Below are 15,573 nucleotides of genomic sequence, written 5' to 3'. Positions count from 1 at the left end.
CAGTGGAGCTGGTGTAGTTGTCCCCATTGCGGTCATGGGACATGATGGAGAACTCTTCCCAGTTGTCCACCACATGCCTCACAATTAGTTCACGCTCAGCCATTAGCAGAGTGTAATAGGAGAGGGCCCGGAACAGGCAAGCTCCGTCTTCTGTGATGGGGACAATGATGTGAGGCACCTTCATTCAAAAACTCAATTACCATGTTTGAGAAAATGAAAAATCCAAATACAATGCAAGTGAAGTACAGTATCCAACTGGAAAATACTTAGTCAAAGTGTTAAGTCCTTAGCAGTTATGATTCCAGAGGTGGGACTGCAGTCCAGTCAAATACTCAAATAAGGGGAGCCACACCAACTGTCACCCCAAATGCTGCCAAACATCACTGGCAGTTGGTGTGGCTCCCTTATTTTAAATATTGGACAGCGCTGCAGTCCCACCTTTGAAGCCACCACTCCACCCAGAGTTTACAGTCCCACAGCACTTGGGACATGTTGCTTTGTCAGCCAATTACCTCGGTCCAGAGAAAACATTTGACCACAATTCACCCCCTTAAGGAGTCGAATTTCGAAAAATCATTACTTACGTCATTGAAAGAATATATTCGCTGATATTAATGTTTCTAGGTCAAGGGGCTTTGGCAGGGCATTGATGATGAGTCAGTCAGGACATTGGAGAGGGGGGGGGCATTTTAACCCCTTTCACCCCCTTAGAGGTCGAATTTTGAAATATCCCCGCTTAGTGGGTACCTACGTCATGGAAGGCAGGGAAATATATATATATATATATATATTTTTTTTTTTTACACACATAGTATATTCCACACAATATTAACTTGGTAATTCTGCATTACCATGTATTATGGATTAGGCATATTCTACCAGGGGCAGAGTGGGATCATGTAGTAGCCTCCAGGGCTCTGTCCTGGGCAGAGGGTTAAGCTGAACATTTATATGCTGACCATTCTAAAGCTGTTAAAAAGCAGTTTTAATACAGCATTATTATTGGTTTCTTTGTGTGTGACAAGACATTCAAAGAGAAACTGAACTCAAGACAAGCAGCTATATTCAGAATATCCATTACATTCTGCAAAGGTTTCTCAATCTATTAGGAGATTACTGAACGGCCATAAACATAAAACTTGCTTTAAGTGTACAATCTAGTTTGTAGTCTTCACAGAAAGTCTTATTATTTCTACTACTGCATGATGAACAGAACAGGGTTTAGACTTATGCTGTATTATAAGTAAATGTATGTCTTAATACAATCAAATCAACAACATATTAAAAGCAGAATCAAATTCAAATCAAGACAGAAAGCAGTAAGTGACTTACGGTAAGATTGCTACCGCGGCAGAATTCGCTGGCAATCCACCCTTGTCGCCGCCAACACTCTGACACAGCTGATGCACTGCTGCTTTAGCCATTCCATAGGCAGTCATTCCTGGGCAATAGATAAGGCAAAACAGAACATTTACATTAGACTAACTATTTCCGTATAGGAAACTTTTCAACAAAAATAAATGAAAACATAAAAATAGTAAACTATGTTGTAATCTCATGGTTTAAAACAAATGTGACAGGACAGGATATGGGCATTAATGAAACTGGGTGCCCAGAGATAACGTCCTTTAAACCAACAGTACAGTAACAAATCAGGTTCTGACATTTTTCTAGTATTGTGAAGAATATATATACAAACATCTGATTGGTTGGTGGCCAGGGGCAACTTCCGCTGGCATGTATATGAATTTGTTTCAGTTATATAATAGATCCTGTGAAGGGGGGAGTCTGTCAGCCATCTGCGGCGGTGCCTTCACAGGGGGAGGAGAGCACTGTGCCACTGTTTGCAGGCACATTCACAGACTCATACTTGTGGTGCTGCCCCACCGCCACATATCCTGTTCTCTTCCCCCTGCTACTTTTAATGGCCAGCTGGCAGATTGGGAAAATGGGTTTGATGGATTCCAGGGACTAGACTCCACCCCCTGTGTGATCCCTCTTCTGGATATAGCCTACTCTTTGGTCCATCCTGTGGCTGTCACAGAGAGTGCAGGGTACAGAGTGTTTGACTGTCCAAGGACAGGCAGGTGCAGCCTCTGCGCGCCGCCACTATTAGAAAAAAAAAAAAAGCAGACTCAATGGTATGTAGTCTAAGCCTGACTTGACTGCACTACAAATCGATCCTACACTACAAAAATCGATCCAGCACATCAGAGAACAAACCTGTGCACTACACCCAGACCACCCTATACACACACTGTACTGCATCACAGACTGACACTGTACACACAATGATTGACCCTGTACTCACTGCAGTACACCAGACTGACCATGCACACACACTATTACACCATAGACTAACCCTTTGCTCACTGCACTATACCTTAAATATGGGAGGAGGGACCAGTCCCTATGTTTGCCAGGGTTGCTCGCACCTCTAGATAAACCCCTGCTGGAGGCACTCGCCCCCCCCCCCCCCCCCCTGAGCTGTTTGGGTGCCTTGAGCACAGTGTTTAGGAATCTCTGCCCTAGACCCACTATATGCTGCATCCTGTATACTTACCTAATGAGAGACTCATTCATTTTTGTACAGGTCCCCGAAGTAGATGGTCCTCCCGCATCCTATCCTCTTCCTATTGAATTGGGAAAGTAAGGGGGAAAATAATGGGGCAATGCACGAATCCATGAGATTCTCATTAGTGTGGCCTTGGCCCCTCTTCATAGACTAGTGATTTGCAGCATTATGCCATTAAGGAAAGGACCTTAATGACGACTAATGCCCGTCCCATCATTGGTCAGCTGTATCTCCTTGCCATGCTTCTCCCGGCGGGGAGAAAACAAATGCAGGCAAGTATGGTATTGAGCAGAGGTGTCAAACTTGGGCCCTTCAGCTTTTGTGGGACTACATATCCCAGCATGGCCTGTTACACTTTTAGCATGCCCTAATAGCAAAATTGTGGCACTGCATGCTGGGATGTGTAGGTCCACTGTAGCTGGAGGGCCAGAGTTTTACACCACTGGTACAGATACATGCCACGATATTACCCACACTATAACACAAACAGCCCTGTGCCATCAGCACAATCCTCATCCCTGGTCTAGAAACCCTCTGTAAGCCCCAAACAGAAATAGGGACCAACCTGTGCTGTCACTAGTTACATTGGTGAGATTACGGGGGAGATGCATCAAACCTTGGAGAGAGATAAAGTAGCAACCAATCAGCTTCTGTTTTTCAACCGCAACCTCTAAAATGACAGTTAGAAGCTGATTGGTTGGTACTTTATCCCTCTCCAAGTATACCACATGGCTGGAATTTACTATATGAAGTGCAACATTAGTCCTGTAATTGGTTTAGAACTATTATATAGCTTTAAATTTGGCTTGAGAAAATGTTTGCCAAGAGATGAATCTCCCATGTCTTGAGCTGAAGCTCACAAACCGGTAACACCATCCAAACCAGGAGACTTTATGTTTGGGATCGCTGGATGTTATTACATGCACACTCACTCTTAGGTAAATTACTTTCTCTGTGAAGACTTACTTATTGAATATGTAAGGAATCCAAGTGTAATACACCATACTGTATTATATTGCCATTAATAAATACACATCTATATAAGCGGCGAGGTAGGTCTGTACCGTCTCAATCATGCGCAGTGGGAGAAGGGGCGCATGCCCCAAGAGCTCTTACCATAATGACGGAGAAGGGAAGACCAGGAGAGAAGGACCATTATGCTGGTAAAGGGGCAAGTTAAGTGGAGCGGGAACAGACAAGACGGGGGTGATGCCAGGTCTATATTATTAGTATATTATTCAAATCTACATATTGCTCCAAAATAATTTGTTTAGTAATTAGTGGTTTATTAATAAGAAAAAAAAAAAAAAAAAGAAAAGGACCATGCTTGTGGCCCCAGGATAATTTTTTCGTTAAAGAAATAGCATTGAGGCAGATACAAAGAGGGAATGAAGGGGCAATTGCACAGTAGGCTATAATCTAGAATATAAAGTTCTTCATGGTTAAGGTTATTTTATACCACATTCCAACATTTATTCCAATACAAAGTATAGACTATGCCAACAATAATTCTTTGTGAACTTTGAGCCAATTTCAAATTTCTTGGGTACAAAAAAGGCTTTAATTTGGGAGCACTTACTACCCTGGACCAATATGTAATTTATAGTACAGTACTTATCGTCACGGGCCAAATGTAATAGGGTGAGAGTTAGAACATGTGAGCTTTCACACATTTTTTAAACTCGGCCAATGTAATAGAGTCCGAGAACATGCAAACTCGCACGTTTTTCAGACTCAAAAAACTCATGATTTAAACTCTTCCCATCCAGATGTTTTCACATTTTGAAGATACAACTTGGCCAATGTAATAGTGTGAGAGCTTAAGGTATGTATCCATTTAGCGATATTTGCAGTTGATTGTACGATAACAACGTCGTTGTCGTGCAATCGCTTGCAAATCGTGCATGTATCGGGCACATTTATGTCGGAAACGACCAGGGATGCGTGTGCCCGCTGGTCGTTTCTGACATCCATCATCACCCAGACGATCACGTCAGGTTCAGCATATACGGAGATGATGGAACGTTCAGTGTAGGCACATCACAGACGGATAAACAACTGCACGATTACAATGTCATAATCGTGCTCTCGTTTCTCCGTCTAGTAGTGGATACGCACCTTTACTGCTAAACGCTCACATTTTCTAAACTCTCACCCCATCACATTTTGGCCCATTTAAGCTCAGACTTCCCTATAGATTGCAAACTTGAGAGGAGGGCCCTCTAACCTCTTGGTCTGTCTGTTATTAGCATCGTTTTATTACTGTGCTCCCAATTGTTAAAGTCCAACAGAATATGCTAGCGTTACATAAATAAATCTTAATAAAATTTTATACCGGCACGTAGGCATATATACATATGTATCATTGTTTTTGTAGTTAGGAGAAGTAGGCAATCCAATTAATTGTAGAAGTGGTAATGGTCTAAGGAATGCAGCGCAATGCAAATTTTAAATAGGGTAACCACACCAACTGCCACCCCAAATATAGATGGCTGGGACTTATTGGCAGTTGGTGTGGCTCCCCTATTTGAATTTTGGACTGTGCTGCAGCCCCACCCCTGGAGCCGCCACTGGCTGCAACGTATACTGTAGCCATTAAGTTCAGCCAACACTCCACACTCACGTGGATTGTCAGGTCTACTACAAGTGAAATAAATGATCTAGAAAACAAAACCTCCCATTAGATTACACTTCGTCAGTCTGCATGAGTGCTGCTAGGTCTTGGACCCAAGTAACAGTTCTCCAGAAAAATTTTAAAATGGATATTTGATTTATCTTTTTCTTTAATATTTATGCTCTTGGGTGGCTAACACTGTACAATGATAAACAGAAATGACATCCCGTAGTTGTTTCACTGCACTCATTTAAGACTTGTTGTGTACTGTATACGTGCATGGTATGGGTCACATCATGGTAGGGACAACCACAATTTTAAAAATGACATTTGTCCAGGGGTGCAGGTTAATTTCTGCCTGCTTTTCGCCAACTCTTTTTTTTTTTTTGGCAATTGTTTTTAATTAACCCGGCCAATCCAGAGCAGCATGTTGCCCAAGACATTTTTTTTTTTTTTTTTTCTTAATACAAGTTGTCTGTTCTAAAATTAAACACACATGTCTGCGGATCACATCACAAGCATTCCAAAGCAACAATGACTTGTGTGGCTATGATAAATGAAGCAACATTAAATTGCCATTTACATTATTTACATTAAAATAGCATGCAGGCTTATTCACTATTAAAAAGAGCAGTATAAATTCAGTATCATATCCTTAAATGAGTCTCTGAACTAATTTTGTTGAAAGTCTTTTTGCTTTTAATCACAGTGTGACTTCTGAACTACTTTCAGGCAGCTTGTCCAAGTTGAGATCAAAGAATGAAAAGTATTGTGCAAATTTCACATCACAAGAGCAAAAGGGCCAAACTCAATAGCGTGGGGCAAAGGTCTTCCACATTATCTAATCTGTACACAGGAGGAGGAGGAGGATACGTTTATAAAAACTGAGCAGCTTTCGGTTCATCAATGAACCAGATATAATCCAACCATCACAAGTGACATCAGGTACTTGTTAAAAAAAAATGGTGATATACATATACACACATATATACACACACACACACATATATATACACACACGCAGTAATTGCTGAGAAACTTAAACGGTGGCTATTACTCCTACAATCGCATGTACCTTCAGAAAAGGAGGTTAATCTCGCCACTGGGCACCATCGCCAGATTATAACAGATGGATATATCTAAAGGTGCGTACACACACGTGATGCAAGTAATGAACGATTTTCGTTCAGTTTTTCCCTTGATAAAGTGAACGAAACTCGTTTTACAAAGTAGTTGGTTTTACTTTACTTAATAAACAATTTTCTGTGTGTTGAAGGAAAAATATTGAAAATCGTTCAGTTGGCCAGTCTGACTGAACGACAAACGTGAACGCGCATTAACGATAATCGTTCGTTTTACACTGAATGATTTTTAGAACGATTACGACGTCGTTATAGTTAAATTGTTCAAAAAAATCGTTTGTGCGTGTAAGCACCTATACTCTTAATGCAGCTTTCAAAAAAAATAAAGGAAAAAAAAAAAAAGCTGGCATTTCAGTGATATTAAGCGGTCTGCTTCGTGTTATTTCTAAAGACCTCACAGAAAAAATATTAATAGCACATATCTGCCAGCTTCTACACATTTCAATGTCACGCATCCCAGGCTGGCATGGATAGATTTAGAATTTACAAAGGTTTGAAATATTCTCTATAACCTCACTTTAGGAACCATGGGGGAAACATATCAAACCTTGGAGAGAGATAAAGTACCTACCAATAGGCATCTGTCAAGTTACAGGATGTGCTTGAAAAACGACAGTTAGGAGCCGATTGGTTGGTACTTTATCTCTCTCCACTTTATCTGTCTCTCCAGGGTTTGATACATCTTCCCCAATGTTTGCAAGGTAATGTATTAAAATCCTAATTTAATCTTAAAGGGATTTTCCTATATCTGAACATGACCGTGCTGCACAGTAAAGTCACCCATTTACAATAATAAAAAAAACATACCGTCCGATATTTGCAAGCAACATCTTTGAGGCATTGTGCAAAAAGTATTTTATTGGGTCTCACTATTCACATCTTTATTCCACTTTTAGATGTGAGATTATCGCAGTAGTTCATCTGACGATGGTGACTAAGAGGCATGGCAGAGGTTGCTATGGTGTACGGAAAAAATGTGAAACAGTTAAAATGACTGACATGTAACCATTTGCTGAGAATAATATTTCTGATTATTACCTGGGGTAGCAGATAGTGCAGCCTGTGCACCGGACAATGTCAGCAGTCCTCCTTCTTTAAGATGCTTTGTAGCGAGGTGACTGGAAATGGCTGAAGTCCAAACACTCTGTTTCCACATCAAATCACAGTTCTTGTAAAATGCTGCATGTCAAAAATACATATTACATAAACTTATTTAGCCATGAAGGTTTATGTTAGAATGTTAGAGAGAAAGTAAAAATCTATTTCTAAACTACAGTCACCAGAAAGTTCAGCCAATCAAGGGCATTGTGTCAACAGCTCATGGAAAACAGATACAATTTAAGTCTGTATGTAATAAGTATTTAGTGAATGTTAGGACGAGCCCCGGCTTTGAAATAATTAGCAAAACAGAACTTAAGTGCACCTGATGTCCAGACACAGTGGAGGAAGACTTTGTGCCACTGCAAAACAATAGCCAAAAAAATAGACGCTTATTGTACAAGAGACTATGAAAAAATTTCTGTTTTACTGACCCAAATATAGACAACATCTATACTTCGTAGGATACAATCGGCACAAGGACCACAATAAAGAAAAATTGGATAAACGATTTGCCTCAGATACTTTCTGCCTTGTTTTAGGTCCTGTGCTCCTGTACTTTCCTCCTATGCGTTTTACTATCTCACGCAATTAAAGTGACTTGTATAGCAGTATAATCATATCGGCTGCACATACACATTGGGAGGGGTAAGTTTGAAGTAGAGTATGCACTGTGATACTGACAGGCTGATGTGTAATGTAAGATAGGCATGTGGAAGCTAGTTCACAACATATCCAGGTAAGAGGCAACATAATGAGACTTCTACTACATGGGTACGGGTAATAATACTTAAATAGAACGTTAACAAGCTGTAGCTGATGGCTTTATGATATCATGCATGGGGTCACAATGACTAGCCACAGATGGCTCTGCTTGAAAAGGAACATTTCACTTTTGTGTAACTTTAACAAACAGTAGTTTGTTAAGTTTAAAAAAAAAAAAAAAATTGTCAAGCTCTGCATTACTCACTGACACATTTTAAAAGAACTACAGGTGGAGCTAATTATTTCACTTGTGATTCTGTGAGGAGACCTGGAAAACATGCACTGTTTGGGGTCCTGAGGACCGAGTTTGAGAACCTGTGCTCTAGGAGAAAGCACCACACATTCAGGTGTGCTAAAAGTAAACCACCTGGCTGAGGTGCTTTAGAGACAGGCCTCGTTACTTGTGCTCACCCCCTGGCTGAGGTGCTTTAGAGACGGGCCTCGTTACTTGTGCTCACTCCCTGGCTGAGGTGCTTTAGAGACAGGCCTCGTTACTTGTGCTCACCCCCTGGCTGAGGTGCTTTAGAGACGGGCCTCGTTACTTGTGCTCACTCCCTGGCTGAGGTGCTTTAGAGACAGGCCTCGTTACTTGTGCTCACCCCCTGGCTGAGGTGCTTTAGAGACAGGCCTCGTTACTTGTGCTCACCCCCTGGCTGAGGTGCTTTAGAGACGGGCCTCGTTACTTGTGCTCACTCCCTGGCTGAGGTGCTTTAGAGACGGGCCTCGTTACTTGTGCTCACTCCCTGGCTGAGGTGCTTTAGAGACGGGCCTCGTTACTTGTGCTCACTCCCTGGCTGAGGTGCTTTAGAGACGGGCCTCGTTACTTGTGCTCACTCCCTGGCTGAGGTGCTTTAGAGACGGGCCTCGTTACTTGTGCTCACTCCCTGGCTGAGGTGCTTTAGAGACGGGCCTCGTTACTTGTGCTCACTCCCTGGCTGAGGTGCTTTAGAGACGGGCCTCGTTACTTGTGCTCACTCCCTGGCTGAGGTGCTTTAGAGACAGGCCTCGTTACTTGTGCTCACTCCCTGGCTGAGGTGCTTTAGAGACAGGCCTCGTTACTTGTGCTCACTCCCTGGCTGAGGTGCTTTAGAGACGGGCCTCGTTACTTGTGCTCACTCCCTGGCTGAGGTGCTTTAGAGACGGGCCTCGTTACTTGTGCTCACCCCCTGGCTGAGGTGCTTTAGAGACGGGCCTCGTTACTTGTGCTCACTCCCTGGCTGAGGTTCTTTAGAGACGGGCCTCGTTACTTGTGCTCACTCCCTGGCTGAGGTGCTTTAGAGACAGGCCTCGTTACTTGTGCTCACTCCCTGGCTGAGGTGCTTTAGAGACAGGCCTCGTTACTTGTGCTCACTCCCTGGCTGAGGTGCTTTAGAGACGGGCCTCGTTACTTGTGCTCACTCCCTGGCTGAGGTGCTTTAGAGACGGGCCTCGTTACTTGTGCTCACTCCCTGGCTGAGGTGCTTTAGAGACGGGCCTCGTTACTTGTGCTCACTCCCTGGCTGAGGTGCTTTAGAGACGGGCCTCGTTACTTGTGCTCACTCCCTGGCTGAGGTGCTTTAGAGACGGGCCTCGTTACTTGTGCTCACTCCCTGGCTGAGGTGCTTTAGAGACGGGCCTCGTTACTTGTGCTCACTCCCTGGCTGAGGCGGAGTTCAGACAATTACTGCAGACCACTGATAATATTGCTAGGCTGCTCTTGAATTCTCCTAAGCTAAGAGATGGGGCTGGCCAGCAGAGGTTCTCAGTGATCTTATGTACTAGAACCCTGCTGGTTTAAGAAAGCAGTGTCATCCGAAGCTTCGTCAAAGAACTAATGTGAGGGAATGTGGGCATTTGTAAAAATATATAAAAACTCCTTTAAGTTATTTTTAAGTTGGGCAGAAGAAAAAAAAAAAAAAAAAATCAATTGCAGAAAAGTAATTTAAATCATTTTAAAACAAAGTTGAGCTTTGTTTCTGCAACATTAATGTTGTGTAAAAACAAATGGGTCTTCTGCAAGACAGATCAATAAAGCAGGGCTAGTTACACACAGGGAACTGTTATCTTGCGAAGATTACAAATTATTAACCAGTAGAAATAATGATAGATATATATATCCATCCAGAAAAATACATAGAGTTCTACTTGTCTTGTATTAGTATATTATTATTATAGTAGTGTTGCATTCATCTATGCAATTTTAAAACTGTAAAAAAAAAAAATGAATCACATTTCATATAATAAATATTTGTTTTCCTTCTGTGAACAGTAATATAACTAAAACAAATGTAGAGTAGAAGAGAAGTTTTCATAACATCCATATATGTACTTAAAAACAATACAACCAGTTTACATATGGAGACCATTAGAACCAGTACTGTGGATTGCTTCCAGACAGACACACATGTGGCTAAAACGGCTGACTCACTGTGAATTCTACTTTTTCACGCACTTTCCATGTAGAAAAGACATTAGCATTACTCTTGGATGTGAAACAGAACAGGTCAGGTTCTTTAATATCCACAGTTAAGAGATTGGACTGGTAATTAATGTTCATAATTAGGAGTTCAAGGCAATAATATAGCCATGTATAATAACAGCCACTAGAGATTAGCACCAATAGAACAGGTTTCTGTTTTACACAACAACGACCCCATAGGTATGTCCCCTCCCAATAGGAAACCTGCTATATACTTTGGTATATCCCAATTCCTGGATAGTAACCGCTCTTATGCATCTCCTCTCCTAAGGGTATATTTACTAAAGTGTGGGTTTTTAGAAGTGGAGGTGTTGCCCAAGATTCTACTTAACATTTGTCTAGCACCTTCTAGAAGATAATAGCTGGAATCTGATTGGTTGCTATGGGCAAAATCTCCATTTCCAAACCAGCAGTTTAGTAAATACACCCCCTAGACTGACGATTATTAATCACGGCCTGTGCCCTCTGTATGCAGAACACAGGAGGACTGAAATTGGACTGCTGTAGTAATAGGAGGGATGTAGTCAGGAACCCAACGGTCTAAATGCCGACGGCCGGCCTCCCGAATCTCTAATCCCGGCAAGGTACTAATGACAGGCGTCGAAACTCGACGCCTGTCATTATCCATACGCCGGGAGCCCAACGCCTGGCATACCGAACGAAGGTAAGCCGCGCGCAGACAGCCGCGTGCAAGGGGAGGGGGGGTGTGGTTGGGTGATGTTTTAGGCCTCCCGGGGAGGACTTAGGTTTAGGCACCACTAAGGGAGGGTTAGGGCATAAAATTAGGTTAGTTAATACTTATATATTTAACGATCGGGATCTTCACCCCTACCTGGCTGCCACTGTTGGGAATTGAACAGTCGGCCATGCGGCCGGCGGTAATACCTATTATACCTTAATAGGACATGCACACTGTTATGGACTGCTAGGGGCTGTGTGGTGAAGACAGCAGCTAATTGGACAAGAGCAACCTTCATTACACATCTCTTATGCACCAGTTTAAAGTTTCCCGGAAGCTCCAGTCCTCTAACATTGTTATTTACATTTAGTTATATAGCCCGGTATACTCTGCATCACTTTGTAACTGAGAACAAACAGTTATAGAACAAGGCTGAGGATCTGATTCAGAGGTGGACGGTAATGCCGCAGCTGATGGGATTCATAGAGAGATGCCAACCAGCTGCGACTCAAATCTGCGGCACCATCAGACATTAGAGAAGCCCTATGGTTGTATTGTGTTCACTGGTGTTGTCCTGAGGAAGGCCAAGTTTGTATGGCCGGAACGTCGACTTCTGAACATGTGATGTAGGGAATAAAGTACAATTTAGCATTTATATGAAGAGCCCTGGTGAGTGCCCTCTGCTTATCGCAAATGGAACACACACATTATATATATATTTTTTTATTTACACACACACACGCGTAGCTTTTAACTAGTTTGCTATGATAACTGCCATCATAACTGTAAGGAGACGGATTATTACTGGACCTTTTTAAGCTGTTTAACATTTAAACTATTCTAAACAATCTGAACTACCAAGATGGACTTCAACTTACATTTTGCTTTTGCAGAGCCTCCAGCCCAGCCTCCAGCCACACAGAGGATGGCGTCAACCTTGAGACCATTCAGAAGCTGATCCACTGCTGTAGTCACCTGATGTATGGAAAGGAGAAAGATCAGATCTGCCGGTGACCGACATCAGAGTGTGAGAGCTCAGGGAGGCAGAACGGTCATAGTATGAGGCTTCCCGGAAGCAGCTATCCTCCATTTCTGAATTGTAATCATTATGATCATACAATATTTATTCAGGAGACCAGACAAACATCCACAAACAGGAGTCTGGTTAGGGCTCTGACAATCAGACTATTCTTTTCAGTTAACAGTAGGTTTAAGACAGGGAATTGTGAAAGCAAACTCTATATCTATGTCTGTATATATTGCTGAGGTATGCCCATTTACTCTCATTGGACCTTAAGACACATTATATTACCATATTTGGAAGGTTGGTAAATGCACATATACACAGTTAAATTACCTATAGTACGTAAAGGAAATTGGGCAATCTGTCATGTCTAAAAGGGCCATATCGAATAAGGAAAAGTATCAAAACCCAAGGGTGCATATGGATCCTATTCTGGGCTGTAATAACTAAATGGTAAGACGACAAGTGTAGAAGTTGTCCATCACAACCAGTTTCTAGGTTTTTTTTTTTTACTAAAATGCAGGTTTTTAGAAGCGGAGATGTTGCCCATAGCAACCAATCAGATTCTAGCTATTATCTTCTAGAAGGTGATAGATAAACATTACACAGACTCTGACTGGTTGCTATGGGCAACATCTCCACTTCTAAAACCCCACACTTTAGTAAATATATCCCTAGCTATCATTTATCTAGTACATTCCATAAAATTATAAGTAGTAGCCGATTGGTTGCTATGGGGAACTTCTTCACTTGTCATCTTTAGAAGGTTTCATCCATCTCCCCCAAATATTTAATCCAATCCAGGTAACTGTACCAGTAAATATATATGTTATCAGCAGCTTAACTACACCTACAGCTATGAGCTGCATGCTCATACATAGTATTCTTCTACCCAAACAGGACAGCCCTTTGCCTTGTATAATCCGTTATTAGACGAGCCAGCCTGCTCTCCTGTAGCTGTGCAGATGATGATACTGAATTGGAAGCCACTTGTGTATAGAGGAGCAGTCACTCACCTCTTCTGACTGCTCGGTGAAAGAATCTGACAGCTTTACCACAACATTAGCACTGGCAGCAGCATTTTCTATCACATCTATTGATGCAACCCACTGTGGGAATATAAAAAATAATCAAATTAAAAAAAAAAAAACAACCACACAGTATTAACATCTGATAAGAGTGCAATAAAACACACACACACACACACACACACACACACAACAATACAGTATTAACATCTGATAAGAGATCAATAACACACACACACACACACACCCCCCAACAATACAGTATTAACATCTGATAAGAGATCAATAACACACACACACCCCCCAACAATACAGTATTAACATCTGATAAGAGATCAATAACACACACACACCCCCCCCCCAACAATACAGTATTAACATCTGATAAGAGATCAATAACACACACACACCCCCCCCCCAACAATACAGTATTAACATCTGATAAGAGATCAATAACACACACACACCCCCCCCCCAACAATATAGTATTAACATCTGATAAGAGATCAATAACACACACACCCCCCCCCCAACAATACAGTATTAACATCTGATAAGAGATCAATAACACACACCCCCCCCCCCCAACAATACAGTATTAACATCTGATAAGAGATCAATAACACACACACACCCCCCCCCAACAATACAGTATTAACATCTGATAAGAGATCAATAACACACCCCCCCCCAACAATACAGTATTAACATCTGATAAGAGATCAATAACACACCCCCCCCCCAACAATACAGTATTAACATCTGATAAGAGATCAATAACACACACACACACCCCCCCCCCCCCCCAACAATACAGTATTAACATCTGATAAGAGATCAATAACACACACACACACCCCCCCCCCCAACAATACAGTATTAACATCTGATAAGAGATCAATAACACACACACACCCCCCCCCCCAACAATACAGTATTAACATCTGATAAGAGATCAATAACACACACACACACCCCCCCCCCAACAATACAGTATTAACATCTGATAAGAGATCAATAACACACACCACAGTATTAACATCTGATAAGAGTGCAATAAAACACACACACACACAGTATTAACATCTGATAAGAGTGCATTAAAAAAACACACACACACAGTATTAACATCTGATAAGAGTGCATTAAAAAAACACACACACACAGTATTAACATCTGATAAGAGTGCAATAAAACACACACACACAGTATTAACATCTGATAAGAGTGCAATAAAGCACACATTTTGGGTGTCATTTACCTTTAAGACAGCTAAACTTAAAAATCATGTAATGCCACAAGACAGAGCTAAACATATTGCAGATAAAGTAGATTGTGAATCTGGTATCAGCTTGATTCTTATCTACATTAATGCTGGAAAATGATACATGTGCCACATGCTCCAGCAGCAGAAAACACACAGTAGAGTAAAACTAATGGTAATTACAGCCCCATTTACCCAGTTTTTAGATGTGAAGTAGTCCACACACTTGGAGCCCAGAGCTCCTCTGCCCCCATACACCAGCACTCTCGGCACCTCAGCGACAGCAGCCATCCTGCAGAACCTGTGATAGATGACAGAGTGACTGTCTGCCAGTGATCAGCAGCTACTCCTCCTGTCATACAATATACAGTCAGAGACCAGCGTTTGGCCCAACCCCCACCGACGTCACAGTCCGCCTGTGATAATCATCTCTACTTGTTACATCAGTGTGACGTGCAGATTCTAATTGGCGGCTACCGGCTGCTGCCAAGTTCACAGTGATCACGTGTTCTACTTCTCAAGGAACATGTGTCACTACCATGGCTGGTAGAATGTTGCTAATCTCATGTTATATATCAGTGTTCACTGAACAGGAACCGGACAGATCAACCACAGCAAGCTGCCCTCTGTTCTGTGCAGTCTCTTCCAGCTACGTATAATGATGATAACACATGGATTTACCGAAAAAAGAGAAATATGCTCATATATGTGTCACAAGATGCACAATTGCGCCAAGACAAATACAACTCAGCACTCACTACAGTCCCTATAGCTTATTATAAGTCAGTTTTTATAATTAGTTTTGTTTTATATCTAATATATCTTTAAATACAACTTACAGAACTCAGCAAAGACACGGATTAGACAACTGAACAACATCAACTGGAACAGCAGCATTTTCTTGTCTTAAATGTTAATCTGCGTAC

The 15,573-nt window shown here is 41.9% G+C and overlaps 1 protein-coding gene across 1 annotated transcript in view; it reads right to left on the bottom strand.

Annotated features, from left to right (window-relative positions):
- QDPR (quinoid dihydropteridine reductase) overlaps positions 1–15,070 on the bottom strand; it is a 32,811-nt gene extending 17,741 nt beyond the window's left edge. The window contains exons 1-5 of the mRNA XM_088450602.1: positions 14,843–15,070; positions 13,372–13,464; positions 12,210–12,306; positions 7,370–7,510; positions 1,333–1,441 (exon numbers count right to left, since the gene is read on the bottom strand). Of these exons, the coding sequence (XP_088306728.1) occupies positions 1,333–1,441; positions 7,370–7,510; positions 12,210–12,306; positions 13,372–13,464; positions 14,843–14,938 (536 nt within the window). The 5' untranslated portion in view covers positions 14,939–15,070. The remainder of the gene's footprint in view (positions 1–1,332; positions 1,442–7,369; positions 7,511–12,209; positions 12,307–13,371; positions 13,465–14,842) is intronic.
- Between the last annotated feature and the right edge of the window lie 503 nt (positions 15,071–15,573).

This window comes from Taudactylus pleione, unplaced genomic scaffold, assembly GCF_031769625.1.
Source record: "Taudactylus pleione unplaced genomic scaffold, aTauple2 ptg000520l, whole genome shotgun sequence".
Classification (NCBI taxonomy): domain Eukaryota; kingdom Metazoa; phylum Chordata; class Amphibia; order Anura; family Myobatrachidae; genus Taudactylus; species Taudactylus pleione.
Note: the sequence above shows the minus strand (reverse complement) of the source record. Positions and strands in the feature narration are given on the sequence as shown.